The sequence below is a fragment of the Perca fluviatilis genome, chromosome 10 (genome assembly GCF_010015445.1).
Source record: "Perca fluviatilis chromosome 10, GENO_Pfluv_1.0, whole genome shotgun sequence".
Classification (NCBI taxonomy): Eukaryota; Metazoa; Chordata; class Actinopteri; order Perciformes; family Percidae; genus Perca; species Perca fluviatilis.
The window spans coordinates 15,034,364-15,054,300 of record NC_053121.1 but is presented as its reverse complement, the minus strand read 5'-3'; the positions used below and the strand labels follow the sequence as shown (position 1 = coordinate 15,054,300).

At 39.4% G+C, this 19,937-nt stretch overlaps 1 protein-coding gene across 1 annotated transcript; it reads left to right on the top strand.

The window, feature by feature from the left end:
* Positions 1-1,050: 1,050 nt before the first annotated feature.
* nek12 (NIMA-related kinase 12) lies at positions 1,051-4,165 on the top strand. The gene is made up of 2 exons (XM_039812744.1): positions 1,051-2,269; positions 3,531-4,165. Exons 1-2 carry the CDS (start codon positions 1,174-1,176, stop codon positions 3,728-3,730), a joined length of 1,296 nt encoding a protein of 431 aa, XP_039668678.1. The 5' UTR covers positions 1,051-1,173; the 3' UTR covers positions 3,731-4,165.
* The last annotated feature ends 15,772 nt before the right edge of the window (positions 4,166-19,937 follow it).

Below are 19,937 nucleotides of genomic sequence, written 5' to 3'. Positions count from 1 at the left end.
TGATACAATGCTGCGGTTAGGCTATTAATCTACATGTATTTATTTATTTTTAAAGGAGAAATGGGCCCTACTTTTCTCGCTCTCCTTCCTTTTACGGGCATTTCCAAGTTCAATCTAGCTAAGTCTATAATATTGCCCACACACATAGCATATTCTAGACCTCATTAAAGTGTATTTCTGTAATGACTTATTTAACATGTTATTTATTTAGCAGCGACATGATATTAATGGCCATCCATCGCTGTAATTGACTTCAATTGTTATGTTAGTCCCTGGACTGATGTTATAGCCTAGTAACCACCGTTCACTAGCCAAATGCTGGTAAAATGTGCAAGTGGCTGGTACCCCACTAACACAGAACGTTTAGGGAACGTTAGTTTATGGTTAAACTAAAGGTTAGTTCGAACCAAACCAAAAAACGTTAAGGGAACAAACCTTACTGAAACACAACGTTCCCGTTTGGTAGTTTTTGGTTGTTTAGGGTTGTTCTGACGTGCGGTTTTGAAATGTTTATTTAAACCAACCAGCTCCATTTAAGTTTTTGAAGTAGCCTAGCATATAAAAGGTTTGCAGTCACTTGATTTTGGAGTCACTCAAAAATGATTGGTCTTATAAAATTTAAGTAAGATAAACAGATAGCAAGAGAATCGATTTATTTTTAGGCTGATATCATTTTTGCTAAAAACTATACTTGATTTCGTTTTATTTTAACTGTATTAGGTGAAAATACTTAAAACAAGTAATCAAGTAAAACACGTTTTTTCACAACTAAGAAAATTCACTTCTTTGATTTCACATTTCACTTCTAACAAGTGGCTCAGTTCAGTGTACAAATCCAAATCACACACCAGCCAAAACAACAACAACAATGGTACCTATATTAAGTGGCTGGTAAAATTTGGACAAAAAAGTTACATTTTGAACCCTAGTGCTACTACTAACCCTTAAAAAAGAAAGTCCAAACTTGTTCCTCCTGACAAATTTCACTCCGTCAGAGCCGGTGTGGTTGCTATGGCAACGAGAGTGAACACAAACGCTCCCGTGACGTGGCCTGTTAGCCTGTATGACAGCTGTCTTGTGCGCTCCTTACCTTGACACTGTTTTTGTTGTTATTTCTCTTTTTATTTTATTGATTTAAAAAGATCCTTTTTGTCGTCGGCTCCGGACCAAAACATGGACAAGTACGAGAAGGTGTTGTGTTTGGGCCGGGGAGGGGCAGCGGACGTGTTCCTGATGAGGCACGTAGAGAGCAAGAGCCTGCACGCGGTGAAGAGGATCAAAATAGAGGACACAAGGACAACCAAAACCCAAAGCGCAATTCTCCAAGAGGCTAAGATCATCAGAAGGCTGGAGCACCCTCACGTAGTCCAGTGCAGCGACGCCTTTGTGAACTGTGATGGATTCATTTACATTGTGATGGACTACTGCGACGGAGGGACATTGGATGACAAGGTGAAACAGAGGAACCCCGGGGAGTTTTTCACCGAGGACACTGTGATGGGGTGGTTTGTACAGGTCGCCGTGGCTTTAAATTACATACACGTGGCTAAGATACTACACAGGGACATCAAAACATCCAATGTACTGCTTACAAAGCAAGGCCTGGTGAAGTTAGCGGACTTTGGGATATCCAGAGTAATGGCCAACACAGCTGACATGGCCTCCACATGTGTTGGGACACCGAGCTACCTCAGTCCTGAGCTGTGCCGGGATGTCCCGTACAGCACCAAGTCTGATATCTGGGCTCTTGGCTGTCTGCTGTATGAGATCTGTGCTCTCAGGCCTCCGTTTGCAGCCAGGAACCTCCTGAGTCTGTTCTACAAGATCACCAAAGGAGAGTACGACCCCGTGCCCAGCATCTACTCTGACAACGTCTCCTCTTTGATCCAGAGAATGCTCTGCCTCAACCCAGAAAACAGGCCAAGGGCTGCCTGCATCCTGGACAGCACATATATGCAACATCACCTCGAGTCTACCAAACACACAGAGACCGACCATGTTCCTGTGGAAAGCTGTGACATTACGGAAGAAGAAATCACAGACACCACACTTCAACCAGATGTTCTAAGTCAGCCCCAACAAAACGAACACAACCTGTGTTCCAGTGATGCGGAGGAGGAACATCATGGTGCTTTGTGTGTTGGAGGACAAAACCACTGTGACTGGCACTATCCTGAGGACTTTGATGAAGACGAAAGTGTGTCCTCTCTTGAGGAGTGCAGTGAGCACTCTGGGTCGCCAATGAGCAGCGATTCTGCTGAGCCAACTGGTAACTCACGTAAAGTGAAACACCTTCTTAGCAGTGTTGAAAGAAGCACATAGAGCCTTTACTTCAGTAAAGAGTACTCACAACACTGTGTAAAAATACTCAAGTCCTTCGTTCAAAAATCCTACTTATGTAAAGGTATAAATGACTCATTCTGCAGACCAATAGCATGCTATTTTATCATATGCATCACTGCACAAGGGTAATTTTACTGTTGCAACTGGTCGAGATGAAGCTAGTTTTACAAGGTCAAGGTAACTTTATTGTCCCCGAGGGGCAATTATTTGTACAGCCAGCAGACAGACATAAAGACAAGACACACAACAATACAGCAAAACATAAAATACCCACAGTATCTAAAACACAATAGTGAATAAAATACATACATTTAAAACAGCTCTGGCAAATTGTTTAAAATGGAAATGGCAGTCAGGATAAATGAGTTTCTGAGTCTATTGGACCCGCATCTGGGCACGGAGTACTACGGCCTGAGGGAAGTAACTTAAACTGGCAGGACAAAAGGGTGGCTAGGGTCAGCAGCAAGGGATTGGGCCTTCTTTGCCGCTCTGTTGGAGTAGATGTGGAAGAGAGTGGGGAAGTTGATGCCTGCAATCTTGCCACATGTCCTAACGCTACTCTCTAGTCGGTTTTTTTTGTTTTTTTTTATGGACAGAGAACCAAACCAGCAGATGAAACAGAAGGTTAAAACAGACTCAACAAAGCAGCAGGAATAAAACATTCTCATAAAAGTGGGGTCGATGTTAAAATTCCTCCGTTTTCGGTAAAAGTGTATACGCTGATGGGCTTTGGCACAAACAGCATCAGTGTGTGGTTCAGAACGTAGCTTGCTATCAATTATTGTGCCAAGGTACTTATATTCTTGTACTGTCTCAACAGGTTGGCCTCAATGATAGTGGGGGGGGCACTGTTTCCTAAAATCAATAATTCATTCTGTACATTTGTACACACACTTTACATTTTACAATATATCTTTAAATAATGTATTTGATATGCTACTCATTTTGGAAGATTTCAGGTGCATGCTGATGATAAACAGCTAGCTGTGATATGCTCAAAATGATCTTGTAGAATTCAAATATTGGATGCCTCAAAATGTCCTACCGAGAAAGTCATTTTTTTCTTTTTAACCAAATCTTAAGACTTGTTTAATATTGTGCTATCAATCTGGGATTGAACATTTCCTACTAGCATCAAAACTATACAACTTTAACAAAAGCTTTCAACCCCTCTTTCTCTCTTGCAGTACTTCCAGAGGCTCCTAATGTCTTAGAACAAGTTGAGTATCCAGATGACTTTGAGGAAGAAGAGTATGAGGATGAAGCGGCCTTAGTTCACACAGTTGCTCCTCCGCAGCCACATGATGATGCAGTGGAGGAGGAGTTTCAGCTCTGCGATGCTGGAGGATTGACAATCACCCTGAAAGCACTGAAGGAAAAGGGCTAAAAACGAACATAAAAACCTTACATTGCAATGGGCCACAATGTGAATAAAGGGACCAAAGCAGCTGAACCACTTACATATCTGACAAGTGCCTTGATCGTGAAGCGATTTATGCAATTGCTGTTAATACGGACACCAGGCCTTCCATGTTTGAGAGACATCGTAGTGCTGAAATAAGATGTTAAAACACTTGGTGGGGCTAGAGAGAATGAATGTAGTCCTGCTCAGCGTGTGCTGCAAGTGCAGCTGTTCAGTGACCTTAATATTCCTGAACGAGGTTTCTGATTCGCGTCATGGAGCAATGGTAATGTTGAATGAATAAAGTGATTGGACCTTTCTATAAATAGAACTTTCTTTTAACAAATTGTATATTCAACACAAGCCTGTACAGTATTTCGAATCACTTGGATTATTTCATTCTTACAGTAAAAATCAGTAGCCAGGGTCTTGACTACATATAACATGTCACACTTTCAAAAAGATCTAAAAGCATCAGCATGAGGCCCAAGGCAGTTGACATATCTACAGTATTACAGATCCTAATTCTTTTTCTTCTTCTTCTTCTTCTTCTTCTTCTTCTTCTTCTTTCTATTTGTTATGTTATCACACAACGTTTGAAATAAGACAAGGGTTTATCTTTGCCTTAAAATGAGATAAAAGCACGATCTGCCATGCAATTATGCCTTCAAAGGAAGTATGTGGCAGTACACGCAGCTTGCCACAAAGATGGTATGATAACACCTAAAACACGAGTAAAGCTAAGCTAAGACGAGCCTTTATTAGTGCCACAGTGGGGACATTTGCAGTATAACGGTAGCATAGTAAATAGATCAATAATCAAAATGCAAGATATAATAATAAATATGTAAATAAAAAATAAAAAAGAAGCAGTGAACAGTTAAGACATAATATAAATATAGAAATGATAGCTTGGCTATCATTCCCCTTTCTTTCACCACCTCCACTGGATGGAGGGGGCATCCCAGGACAGAGCTGACCTTCCTAACCAGTTCAATTAAGATAGAAACCAACAATAAGAAAACATTTAGAAACTTAAATACAAATACAAACTGAACTTTAAAGTAAAAGTTTTTTTATTATTGGTTTGCCTTAGATGCTACATTTTCTGTGTTTTTGATCACTTTATTCATTGCTTTACACACACACGCATGCATGCACACACACACACACACACACACACGCACACACACACGCGCACACACACACACACACACACACACACACGCAGGTTTGTAGCACTATCTTTGTGGGGACCCGTCATTGACATAATGCATTCCCTAGCCCCTTACCCTAACCTTAATAACCTAATTATAACCATAATCCTAAAACCAAGTATTAGCCCTCAAACAGCCCTTTAAACTTGTGGGGTCCAGCATTTTGGCCCCACAAAGCTGTTGGGACCCCACAAATATAGTTAAACAAGGCCATTGTGGATTTACTGGAGCTACTTGTTGACTCAACCAAACAACTTGAACGTGTTTCATCAAAGTTAAAGAGATGTAACAAACTATTATTGTACCGTGTTTTTCAGCTAGCCTAAATTCTACTAGCATTAGTAACAAAAAAGAAGGGTTCCTTTCATTGTTTTTCTAATTTTCCTGTTTTTTTTGTCCCAGATCAAAAGCAAAAAGTCCTTTATCCCTGTACGGACTAAATTTGAACTCCTCATTAAGCACCGTTGATTCATGCTACCTTGACTTTCACTAGTGAAACAACTGCACAAACAAGCATGCAAACTTTAAATAATGCTTAACCATTTAAAACACAGCTTTAGTCAATGTAGAGGGACAATCATTCAAGTACAATGATACACCCCAAGGAGTCCTGACATAGAAAACAATAACTTAGCAGAGGAAACGCCATGTGGCCTTCGCCCATGAAAGGACACCCCGTTGTTATATCATCACTTACTGTATGTAATATACTCTCATATGCTCCTTTCCTTCATTATTAAAGTAATCCTTTGGCGTTTTTATCCTTAAAATGACACTATCAATGACATTATCATGAACAAAAAAAAGTTAGGCTAAATTGTTTCTGAAAAGTACTCTCTGAAGGTATGCACATGCACATGCACTGCACACACACAGACACACTCTCAGGTTATTGCTTTGTCATTGTCAGCAAGTAAGCTTACTATCATGCCCTTTTGTGACACTGCAGACAGGTAAGGTGTGAAGCAGACTTTACAAGAATCATGTTTTACCATTAACACATTTACAAAACTGCGCTTCCAGATACATATCTCTATCTTTGAAATTGATGATGAGAAGTTAAGTTTTGAGAGTAAGCTCAAGGTTAAACGTCATCTCAGCGGAAACGTACGATTCACATTTTTATCAGCACACAATCTCTCATGAGTTGACCAAAGTTTTTCCGCTCTCATAGTCAGCAGTCTCAGGTTCACCCACTTACTTAACATTTAGTAGCAACATACAGGTCCAACACACACACACACACACACACACACACACACACACACACACACACACACACACACACACACACACACACACACACACACACACACACACACACACACACACACACACACACACACACTTCTTTCCATGAGCTTATAATGCACACATCCCTTCAAAGGTAACTCAGTTTTCCTTTGTACATCTCTACCACACACAGGAGCAAACTGGGGCAAATGTTACCCATATGAGTAGGAAATCCAACCACCTACATCATCCGTGATCAATTTGTGATGGTGAGGTCACTGGTCAGTGTTACAGTAACAAGCACTGCGTAAGCATTTGTGTTTGTCCACAGCCATCACCATGGATGGATTAGTTAAGAGGTCAAAGGGAGGCTTTTGAAGCATCAGTGCCCAGGTACCAATTATCTCACAACATCTGTAACTCTGATAGATTGAGCAGCCGGCTCCAAGCTTTATCTAGGTCTGTGAGTGGACTTACTAACTCAATATTAACCATTAAAGCAAACAGCGTTTACCCATACATATAGAGAGATAGATCTTTTCTGCCATTTTTCTGCCACTATACTTCCCCTCTCTGCAAAGATTTCCCTCTTGTGCGCGGAAGAACACTGATGTTCCCCTCAATCCTCCTCAAATTGACACCTGCACACTCATCTGATTCTTCATCCTCTGATCGTGTTAAAGACAAAAAACACCCCAACAACTTCCATGATGAGATGATAGCTATTGCAACAGCATCCCCACAATAGATAGAGTATGAGTCATGAAGTTGCATCTCCACAAAGATCTAAAAATGACAAAGGTAATACTGTATTTAGGGGAAATCCATTCATAATATTGTTTTCCTCCATTTTAATAATATCTTGTGTTATCACTCTATTCATCACAGCAGCACAAAACATAACTTATCTGAACGAATTTTTTTAAGTCTTTTTTTAAGCCTCAGTCATCCGCATCTCAACAAATTAGTGTTAATTTTGTCACCTATTTTTAGTTAGTCAAGTTTTAGTTGACTAAAAGTCTCCCCATTTTAGTCTAGTTTTAGTCAAAAGAGAACTCAAGGTATCTTAGTCAAGTTTTAGTCGACTAAAAGTCTCACCATTTTAGTCAAGTTTTAGTCAAAACATTTTAGTCTTTTTTTAAATAAATTATTTCTGATAACCATTTCAGTCAAATAGTTATAAAAATAAATAAATGCTAAAAAGTTATATAAATATTGAGCCTCTTCCTTATTTCACCAGTAAACGACAAAAACAACCACTGCATGGGGAAAGGATATTTTACAATAAAATTAAATGCAGCACGAAACTGGCGAGGCGTATTTCAAGTGAACGCAACATGTGTTGTTTTTCAGACAACGGCAGCTGCAGACTGTCGTACGTCTCGTGCTGGAAATAGAGACAGACCTTTACACCGTTTAGCTGTCAGCATTTTAACTGTGTTAAATCCAACTGCTAGCTAACGGTATGCTAACGTTTCCTGCTGCCAAGTGTAGTGTTAACTAGCGCCCCGTGCAGCGATGTTTCTAACGTCCGATTAGGAGCATCAGAGAGAAGCGCAGGCTATTCGGTCCGGTAGATAACGGTCGTTAGGGCACCTGTCGGTGCCGTAGCACCGGGTCTCAGTAACAGCTGAATATTCTATCTCATGATGAAAAAGTAGAGACGATTGTAGACGATAATGAAGAGAGATTTTATCTTAGTTTTTATTTTATGCAAAACATTTTAGTCTCGTCTTTTTTCTTCAACAATAATGCATGTTAATTTAGTCTTAGTCAGCGTTTTTGGACATTGGCGCAGTCTCGTCATCGTCTCGTCTTCGTCGTGGAAAAAAAGGTCGTTGACGAACATATTTAGTCTCGTCTCGTCTGACGAAATTAACACTACAACAAATAAATTAATTCAAACTCATTCAAACAATTAGCCATTCTTTTGGATAAATCACGGGATTTGTCTTGAGGGTCTGGACCCACATTTTGATTTAGGAAATAAAAGTAAACAATTAAAATAGCTAAATTGGGTTTCACTTGTGTCATTTTAAACACACAACCCATTGCGTCTATTTGAAATTTAAAGCGATTAAACACTTAAACACAACATCTGTTTGTGTGTCTTACAGAAGTCCTTAGGCAACACATTCTCACTCCCATCGCGTAAAATACGGATGCTTGGTCAGGTGCCTTTTGGCGTTGTTATTGACACTAAAAGTCTCCTTTAGCGTCATATCTAAATACGCTTTATCTAAACACGCTAGGTCGGGACGTGTCACCTTTTGACGCAGTTAGGTTAAAGAAAAGGTCGTGGGTGGGCTTATAAAAAACGTACGTTTCCATGACACGCGGGACAAGAACGGGACAGTTGGGTTCATCAAAAGAAGAATGGCACGGTTTGGTTTAGGAAAAGAAGAACGGGACGGTTGGGTTTAGGAAAAGAATAACGGGATGGTTGAGTTCAGGAAAAGAAGAACAGGACGGTTGGGTTGTTTAGGAAAAGAAGAACAGGACGGTTGGGTTCAGGAAAAGAACGGGACGGTTGGGTTCAGGAAAAGAATAACGGGATGGTTGGGTTTAGGATAAGAAGAAAGCGAGAGTTGGGTTTAGGAAACGTGACACGCGGGACACGATCCCCGCTCTCCTGGGTTGTGTTGTTTGACCCATCCACCACCTCAACCAACCTCCCTCTGCGGATTACTACTTACTACTAATTACTACTCGCTACCGTAGTCGCTCTTAATGCTACGTCATCTTCAAGCGCCGTGTAGCTGCTGCTCTCCCCGGTGTGTTCTACACACACGCTTGAGGGTGCTTTTTGCGTCGTATCTGACGCTGACAGCCACTGCCCAAGCGTCCGTGTTTTACGAGTTTGGAATGAGAACGGGTTGCCTTAGCAGATTTATTGCTTGCAAACAAGAGTCTCCAGGAACGACCGGGGAAGACGCACATGAGACTGAGGAGAAATTGGTTACATTGCAGCTTATACTTGAAAATCATTTGTTGTTAAAGGGTGCATGTTAATCATCAAGTAGTGTTAATTTTGTCACCTATTTTTAATTTAGTCTTAGTCTTAGTCTTGTGCCAAAAATTTTTGTTAGTCAAGTTTTAGTCGACTAAAAGTCTCATCATTTTAGTCTAGTTTTAGTCAAAAGAGAACTCAAGGTATCTTAGTCAAGTTTTAGTCGACTAAAAGTCTCATCATTTTAGTCTAGTTTTAGTCAAAAGAGAACTCAAGGTATCTTAGTCAAGTTTTAGTCGACTAAAAGTCTCGCCATTTTAGTCAAGTTTTAGTCAAAACATTTTAGTCTTTTTTTAAATAAATTATTTCTGATAACCATTTCAGTCAAATAGTTATAAAAATAAATAAATGCTTTAAAGTTATATAAATATTGAGCCTCTTCCTTATTTCACCAGTAAACGACAAAAACAACCACTGCATGGGGAAAGGATATTTTACAATAAAATAAGTACGACACCGAAACTGGCGGCGGTATTTCAAGTGAACGCAACATGTTGTGTTTTTTCAGACAACGGCAGCTGCAGACTGTGTGTGCCGTCTCGTGTTGGAAATAGAGACAAACCTTTACAGCGTTTAGCTGTCAGCATTTTAACTGTGTTAAATCCAACTGCTAGCAACGGTGGGCTAACGTTACCTGCTGCCAAGTGTAGTGTTAACTAGCGCCCGTGCAGCGATGTTTGCGTTGACTCTAACGTCCGTTTAGGAGCATCAGAGAGAAGCGCAGGCTATTCGTTCCGGTAGAATGCGATTCGTTAGGGCACCTGGTCGGGCCGTAGCACCGGTCTCAGTAACAGCTGAATATTCTATCTCATGATGAAAAAGTAGAGACGATTGTAGATGAAAATGAAGAGAGATTTTATCTTAGTTTTTATTTTATGCAAAACATTTTAGTCTCGTCTTTTTTCTTCAACAATAATGCATGTTATACCATGGTCTGGGTGAATACTCGATTCTGATTGGCTGCAGGTTGTCCATTAAAAAGTGATGTAGGACACCTAGTAAAGGAGTTCGGTGAAACTGACTGTTTACTGTTCTAAATGAATGCGCTACATTAAATCAAAAAGGAAATGTGGATTTATTATTTCCAACTCGTCCTCTGAACACCACAGGATGGTGCTAAAACACAGGTTTTTTTACTGATTTCCAACTGTACACAATGTTATTGACTTTGGATCTTGCTAGCATGGCGTTAGCTTTCTGGCTCGTAGCTAAACTGAAGGGTTCTACCAGCTGAGCGGACTATATAAATATCTCCGGTTGCTAAGGGAGGCAAGTCGTATCTAAGGTTCTTCCTAATTCCTGGTGGAGAGAACAACATTTGCATTGCATAAGAACCTGATGGATGGGAATGATTGTTCCAGGTATTAGTCAAACCGTCAGGCGTAACCAGGGAAACGGAGTTATTGTTTGGATAAACTTTAGATTTTGATTGTAAAACTAATTAAAATATGAACTAATGTTTTAAAAATGTGTTATTTGGCAAGTGACCATGGTATAAGCGGGTTAATGCCCTTCGAGGTGTCCATTGTCAGGTATTAATGGACTTCGGCGGAGGCAACCGGTTCACGCCGGTTCACGCCTCGCCGTCATCCATTAATACCTGACAATGGACACCTCGTCGGGCATTAACCCTTACTTAATTTAGTCTTAGTCAGCGTTTTTGGACATTGGCGCAGTCTCGTCTTCGTCTCGTCTTAGTCATGGAAAAAGAGGTCGTTGACGAACATATTTAGTCTCGTCTCGTCTGACGAAATTAACACTATTCTGTACCAAGGCTGAATTTCAGGAAATAGACTTCAGATACAGTATTAGGGGACCACTAAGGCCTATATTATCATCCAAAAAGCAGCATGTCATAGGACCTTTAATATCTGTCTCTACACTATCTAATAAAAAAGTGTAAAAAAATGTATCACTACAGTTTTAAGGTGGGCACCCAAGATTAGTGTCACCAATTCAGTTTCCGACCATATCACCGTCTTTCTCTCCCTGAGTTATGGTGTTGAATAATGGCCAATAAAAGTTTTTAAGAACATTATGATGTCACAGTAAAGTTGACCTTTGACCTTCTGGATATAAAAAAATTAATCATTTTATCCCAGATATCTGTGTGAAATGTTGTCGTAATTAGCATATCAATTCTTGAGTTATGGCCAAAAATCTGTTTTGTTAGGTCACACTAACATTGACCTTTGACCTCAAAAAATCTTTTAAGCTTGCTGAATTTTAAATTGTATCACTATGGCACTCGCACTAGTGATTCCTTGGTCCTAAATATTCCATTTGTTAGGACAGAATTAGGCAAAACTGCATTTGAATATTATGCTCCATATAAATGGAATAACCTGCCGTTTCTAATGAAATTGAACAGCCTGATTTCATTTAATCACTTAAATGTCTTCTTTGTGAAGCCATGTATACTGAATGTACGCGAGTTGTTTGACATACTGTAATTGTTTTATGTGTGTACTGTGTATTGCAACTGTATACTGTATATTAATTATGTTCAGTAATTTTTATATGTATTGTAATTTTATATGTCCTGTAATCAGGGTGTCATTGGAAATGGGAGCTTGCTCTCAATTGGCCCTCCCTAAATAAATAATGGCCATATATATATATATATATATAAAAATTAAAATAAGGCATTTCCCAGTGAAACTGTACCAATATTAACAACACTGTTCTATACCTGCCATCATGCGTCATTAGCATTTCTAATCCACTGGACATGGAGAACGACAAACTGAAACTATGAAATTACCCACAGTAAATAGTTACAGTGTTGTCTGAAACATAATTATCAAAACAATCTCTAACCACAGAAACTGTGTGCGAAGGCATTTGGAGACGGAGCAGAAGGGTAGCCTATCTCAGTTTATTTTACTTCTCAAGAAAGTACTTCCTTTTACTCTAAGAGAGTGCTATATTTTTCTTCACCAAGCTCATTTTTAACAGTTGTAGTAAAGGGGAGGTATCATATGCAATACGATTACAGCTTCCTGTTGCCATAAGGCCACATTTTGCCGTGCAGCGATGTTTCGGTTGACTCTAACGTCCGTTTAGGAGCATCAGAGAGAAGCGCAGGCTATTCGGTCCGGTAGATAACGGTCGTTAGGGCACCTGTCGGTGCCGTAGCACCGGGTCTCAGTAACAGCTGAATATTCTATCTCATGATGAAAAAGTAGAGACGATTGTAGATGAAAATGAAGAGAGATTTTATCTTAGTTTTTATTTTATGCAAAACATTTTAGTCTCGTCTTTTTTCTTCAACAATAATGCATGTTATACCATGGTCTGGGTGAATACTCGATTCTGATTGGCTGCAGGTTGTCCATTAAAAAGTGATGTAGGACACCTAGTAAAGGAGTTCGGTGAAACTGACTGTTTACTGTTCTAAATGAATGCGCTACATTAAATCAAAAAGGAAATGTGGATTTATTATTTCCAACTCGTCCTCTGAACACCACAGGATGGTGCTAAAACACAGGTTTTTTTACTGATTTCCAACTGTACACAATGTTATTGACTTTGGATCTTGCTAGCATGGCGTTAGCTTTCTGGCTCGTAGCTAAACTGAAGGGTTCTACCAGCTGAGCGGACTATATAAATATCTCCGGTTGCTAAGGGGAAGCAAGTCGTATCTAAGGTTCTTCCTAATTCCGGTGGAGAGAACAACATTTGCATTGCATAAGAACCTGATGGATGGGAATGATTGTTCCAGGTATTAGTCAAACCGTCAGGCGTAACCAGGGAAACGGAGTTATTGTTTGGATAAACTTTAGATTTTGATTGTAAAACTAATTAAAATATGAACTAATGTTTAAAAATGTGTTATTTGGCAAGTGACCATGGTATAAGCGGGTTAATGCCCTTCGAGGTGTCCATTGTCAGGTATTAATGGCGGGCCGGAGGCAACCGGTTCACGCCGGTTCCGCCTCGCCGTCATCCATTAATACCTGACAATGGACACCTCGTCGGGCATTAACCCTTACTTAATTTAGTCTTAGTCAGCGTTTTTGGACATTGGCGCAGTCTCGTCTTCGTCCCGTCTTAGTCATGGAAAAGAGTGGTTGGCGAACATATTTAGTCTCGTCTCGTCTGCGAAATTAACACTATTCTGTACCAAGGCTGAATTTCAGGAAATAGACTTCAGATACAGTATTAGGGGACCACTAAGGCCTATATTATCATCCAAAAAGCAGCATGTCATAGGACCTTTAATATCTGTCTCTACACTATCTAATAAAAAAGTGTAAAAAAATGTATCACTACAGTTTTAAGGTGGGCACCCAAGATTAGTGTCACCAATTCAGTTTCCGACCATATCACCGTCTTTCTCTCCCTGAGTTATGGTGTTGAATAATGGCCAATAAAAGTTTTTAAGAACATTATGATGTCACAGTAAAGTTGACCTTTGACCTTCTGGATATAAAAAAATTAATCATTTTATCCCAGATATCTGTGTGAAATGTTGTCGTAATTAGCATATCAATTCTTGAGTTATGGCCAAAAATCTGTTTTGTTAGGTCACACTAACATTGACCTTTGACCTCAAAAAATCTTTTAAGCTTGCTGAATTTTAAATTGTATCACTATGGCACTCGCACTAGTGATTCCTTGGTCCTAAATATTCCATTTGTTAGGACAGAATTAGGCAAAACTGCATTTGAATATTATGCTCCATATAAATGGAATAACCTGCCGTTTCTAATGAAATTGAACAGCCTGATTTCATTTAATCACTTAAATGTCTTCTTTGTGAAGCCATGTATACTGAATGTACTGCGAGTTGTTTGACATACTGTAATTGTTTTATGTGTGTACTGTGTATTGCAACTGTATACTGTATATTAATTATGTTCAGTAATTTTTATATGTATTGTAATTTTATATGTCCTGTAATCAGGGTGTCATTGGAAATGGGAGCTTGCTCTCAATTGGCCCTCCCTAAATAAATAATGGCCATATATATATATATATATATAAAAATTAAAATAAGGCATTTCCCAGTGAAACTGTACCAATATTAACAACACTGTTCTATACCTGCCATCATGCGTCATTAGCATTTCTAATCCACTGGACATGGAGAACGACAAACTGAAACTATGAAATTACCCACAGTAAATAGTTACAGTGTTGTCTGAAACATAATTATCAAAACAATCTCTAACCACAGAAACTGTGTGCGAAGGCATTTGGAGACGGAAGCAGAAGGGTAGCCTATCTCAGTTTATTTTACTTCTCAAGAAAGTACTTCCTTTTACTCTAAGAGAGTGCTATATTTTTCTTCACCAAGCTCATTTTTAACAGTTGTAGTAAAGGGCAGGTATCATATGCAATACGATTACAGCTTCCTGTTGCCATAAGGCCACATTTTGCCACTGTTCATCACACCCCCAACTGGCAGAGTCAGACACCGCCTACCAAGAACCTGAGATCTGTCTGAGGTTTCTCCCTAAAAGGAAGTTTTCCTCACCACCTGAGGTTTCTTCCTAAAAGGGAGTTTTTCCTCGCCCCTGTTGCACTAAATGCTTGCTCATGGGGGAATTACTAGAATTGTTGGATCTTTGCAAATTATAGAGTGTGGTCTAGACCTACTCTATCTGTAAAGTGTATTGAGATAACTCTTGTTATGATTTGATACTATAAATAAAATTGAATTGAATTGAATTGAATTGGATCACCTCCAGTGCTGGTGAATGAGAAAAGGATGGAATATACAGTAGCCTCTTGAACAGTTCACATGGTCACTGACGAGATCACTGACTATTTCTTGATCTAATGTCAGCAGAAAGAGCGCCCACTCTCTTACCACACAAAAATGACGGCAAACTGATCAATCTGTGAACTTTCTACCTGGGATTTTGTGTTTGTCTTATGTACCAGAAAATCTTCACAAACACTATCACTGTGCTGCACTTCTTCATTCTTGGTGACAACAGATACAGTGATCAGTTTATCACCCATTTCCCTGCATGAATGAAGAAATATGTGTCATTTGAGTTTCTGTCGTAGTCCTTTTATCAAAATAACTCACTCCCTTTATTCTGCCACATGAGGAACATGAGCTGAAGTATATTTTGTATTTGTATGGGTGTAAGGGTTAGTTTTTTTTTTGTTTTTTTTTGTGGGTTATTGCATGTGGTCCAGAAGCGATGCATGCAGTGTATCTATAAATATTCAGTGATACTGTAGGTTGCACTCACCAAGAAACTTGTTGACGAACTCATACTTTCTTTTGTCAACTGGACTCTCCCAGGTAGAAAGTTCACAGATTGATCAGTTTGCCGTAATTTTTGTGTGGTTTGTGTGGTAAGAGAGTGGGCGCTCTCTCTGCATGACATTATATCAAGAAATAGTCAGTGGTCTCGTCAGTGACCATGTGAACTGTTCAAGAGGCTACTGTATATTCCATCCTGAAAAAAACTAAATTCACTGTGCCATACAAATGAACGCAGTAGGATATTGCTAAACATAACCTCACAATTGAACATTATAAGCTTCAAAATGGCACCATCTGTGGCTGTTGTATTCAGTACATTTTAATTTACAGGTTTAATATCTCATAACAGAATATTGAAGACCCTCATATTTTTTTCTTTCTTTATGTCTAGACCTGCAAGGACTTGCAAGGACTTGCAAGGACTTGCAAGGTAACAAAGTACTTGTTAGTTTATTGCACGTGGTCCAGAAGTGATGCATGCAGTGTATCTATAAATATTCAGTGGTACTGTAGGTTGCACTCACCAACAAGCTTGTTGACAAACTCACACTTTTTTTTGTCAACTGGATTCTCCCATGTAGAAAGTTCACAGATTGATCAGTTTGCCGTAATGTTTGTGTGGTAAGAGGGTGGGCGCTCTCTCTGCATTACATTATATCAAGAAATAGTCATTGGTCTCGTCAGTGACCATGTGAACTGTTCAAGAGGCTACTGTATATTCCATCCTGAAAAAAACTAAATTCACTGTGCCATACAAATGAACGCAGTAGGATATTGCTAAACATAACCTCACAATTGAACATTATAAGCTTCAAAATGGCACCATCTGTGGCTGTTGTATTCAGTACATTTTAATTTACAGGTTTAATATCTCATAACAGAATATTGAAGACCCTCATATTTTTTTCTTTCTTTATGTCTAGACCAGAAAGGATTTGCAAGGACTTGCAAGGTAACAAAGTACTTGTCTTCTTACAGAAGGCAGATAAACAAGATTGTTGCCACAAATTCACAACAGAGGTGAAAGGATTTTTCTTGCAATGGAAGCTAGTCCAGTGGGGGTTTCTTAATCTTTTGCCATACAATTAGAGGTTTCTTTTCAAGAATGTTTTTTTTAATTGGCCTAACTTTTAAAATGCAGCTTGCACATCACATTACATAAAAAAAAATTGCATTTCCAGGTAGGAGTATGCAGTGACATCAGTAACTTCCCCTCTAGCCTCATATAAAAAGCATGTGCAGATATCGATCACATCAGTTCTCACACTTAACACAACGAGGAGAAGCTGTTACGGAACAGAGAAAGACAACGCTGCAGTATGATGAAGTTTGTGTTGGCCCTTGTTGTCCTGTTGCATTTCTGCTCCAGTTACGAGGTAAAACCAGCATTGAATGGGGAGATGATAAGCAGACTGGAGAAACTCAACATACTCTACAAAGGCAAAAAAGTCCATATCCCATTAGTAAGTATAATGGTTTAATATTATCACACTTGCTGCTTACCATGGCTTCCCTGTCATGTGTTTCAATGACCGCTAATGTCACAATCTGACACTTAAAATATCCAGTGCTTAATAAATTAATTTTCTGTCCTTATAGCCAATGGTGCGTTTGTCAAAGATTGATGACCACAAAAATGCGGTAAGTATTGCATCTCTTCAAGACTGCAATCTGAATGGTCTAGATCAAGCTTGGTTGTTCTTCTTTTTACGTGGAGCTTATTTCACGATGATACATGAGTTTTGTATGACGCGATAACCTGACTAGGCCTTGTCATTTTTCCATTGTAGTCTTCCTGTGTGAGTGTTTTTGCCACGAAACTGAAGCACCTTCTTAACAATATGACGGTACCCAAACAGAATGAGACTATTCTCGTAGAACTCAAGGCAAACCTGAAGGCTCTCCCACATCCACAGGTTAGCCAACAATGTGTGATTTGAAATATGATACTGAGTTCTTACTGTCTACTTTGTGACCGCTGCATCAGTAGTGGTATCCAGATGAGATATAATCCTGAACCCTCTCTCTGTTTCTCTTCCAGACTGATCACAAATGCCCAATGGTGCTGAGCAACACACATTCGCCCGGCAAATACCCTTTTAAATCATACATTAATTTCCTCATGACACTGAACTCTAAGAAAAGATGAAGACTGCGGTTTACCGTTTCATGTAGGGCTGCTACAATTGTTACTGATTAGATTCATTTTAATTGAATGTATTTGATAGACATTTGTAAGCAGTTTCCAATTCAGAAACTTTCAAAAATGCCATTTATGTATTTATCAGTATTATTTATGGTTATTTATTTCACAATGTTCTTATTTATTTATTTATGTATTTGCATACAACTGTGGATTTCCTCTGACATTTCTAACAATGTATTCAGCCAATTGGACGGCACAAAAGTCATAATCACAATGTGGAAAAAGCTTGTTTCTGTTCAGACATATTGTGCTGCTGTTGTCAAATAAATCAACCACTTTCATAATTCACTCTCGCTGAGTATTGTAATTCCTTCACTGCTACGTTTAAAGAACCAATGTTGCGCTATTTGCATAGAAAGAGCTAATGTGAATCACTGTCTCTGCTATCTATTCTACCCATCTGGAGAGCAGTGAGACATGTTTACATGCCAGCCACACAAAAAAGAACACACACGTGGACTCAGTTGAACCTGCAGAGATATGCATGACTGACAAATATGCAGGGCTGTGCACTCAAACATGCACGCAGCAGCAGCAGCAGCAGCAGAGAGAGGGCAGAGGTTTTCTAACATTTTGGTTCCAAAAACAGCCCGTTTTGCTCTCAGCTGTCTTACTCATAGCTCTTGTGTGTCTTGTGGGTGGCTGGTTACCTGTCGTTCCACATCAGACAAAAAAACACTAAGGGGTTTTGTCATGCCTTGACCGGCTGCATGGGAGATTTTAAAGCTGTGTCGGCGGAAGTCTCCATGAGAGCATGTCGTGATTGACAGACTTTGTGAAAAGCGTCTGCAGTTGAGGTTTGCTCTACCTGTTCTCATATAGCTTCGTCTGAAGGGAGCAAGTTACTACGTTACATTGTTTGGGAAAATTAAACCAGAGGAATTGACAATCAGCATGTTTGAGAAACCCTAATCATAGTAATAATCTTTATAGTATACGCAGCAGCGGCTGCCTCTGTGTGGGATGAGAGTCTTTTAACGGCACCGAATACACGAGTAAGAGGAGCAGCAGCTGCACCATTTTGAATTTGATCACTCCATTAAATGGGCATTAGGGCTGGGCAATATGCAGAAAATATGCAGATATTTCACAAAATATTTACACAATGAGATTATTCTAAAATAATCATCACAGTGGCCAGTCACCACAGTAATGTGGATATAATGACTAAGTGGGTAAAGGGAAATAATAGAACAGTTACAACAGTCTGGTAAGTTCAGAAAATGACATCACTTTACTGTAATGCAGCCTTTAAAACCAGGAAAAGACAACACCTACGTATGCCATATTACGATATCAGGATATCCAAAATCTAAGACGATATCTAGTCTCATATCACTTTATCGATATAATATCGATATATTGCCCAGCTCTAATGGGCATCATCATCTATTCACATGGTAACGGCCCCTGCAGGGCCCCTTGGTGTCACTTAAACGCTCTGGGAGTCCCGTTGTGAATTCAAACAATAACAAATGTCACTTGGTTAGGTTTAGGAAAAGATCATGGTTTGGGTTCAAATTAGGGCTTCACAATATATCGTTTTTTTTTTTTTTTTTAATCGTCGTCGCAATATCAACTGGCCCCAATTCACACATTGCGAAAGGCTGCGACATATGGTGAAAGACACTCAGATTTTCTTTTTGTGTTAGATGAAAGAAAATATCGGTAGAAAACTGCACTTTATAATGTAACTGTCATTCTTTTTTTAGTGGTGCCTTTAATATTCAATTCAATGTTCAATTTGTTCAATAAAAGAAGGTTGGGAATAATTCCCTTTCATTTGTTTTAAACTCAACAAGCAGTTTGTAGAGCACAATACTGAAAGCAGAAGAAATGCATAACTGAGTACACTTCAATATCTATTCATTTAGCGCAAGTAATATCGTTATCTTGATATTCAACAGCGTTATTGCATACAGTATTTTCCTCATATCGTGCAGCCCTAGGTAAAATACTAATGTTTGTGGCGTTGGTTTAAAACGTTAAGTAAGGCCTGAGTAAGTAATGCTACTTTACACGTCGAGCAGTTGCTCTGAGCGTTGAATATTGACGCTGATGAGTGATCCAGTTTACCAATGGATGATAACGGCCTACTGAGCCAACTGGGAGGAAGAGTAGGGCCCTACCGCCTCGTATCTATGGAAGTGATAACAACTGATAACGCCTGTTCAATCACAGAGCAGAAAGCAGGTGGTGAGAGTGTACGTCCATGGGAGAGACGCCATGCACCTCAGCATGCCTGTCTATCCCTGGTCTCACCTCTGACCTTTGAACCTTGTCCGGCTGCTGTGTCT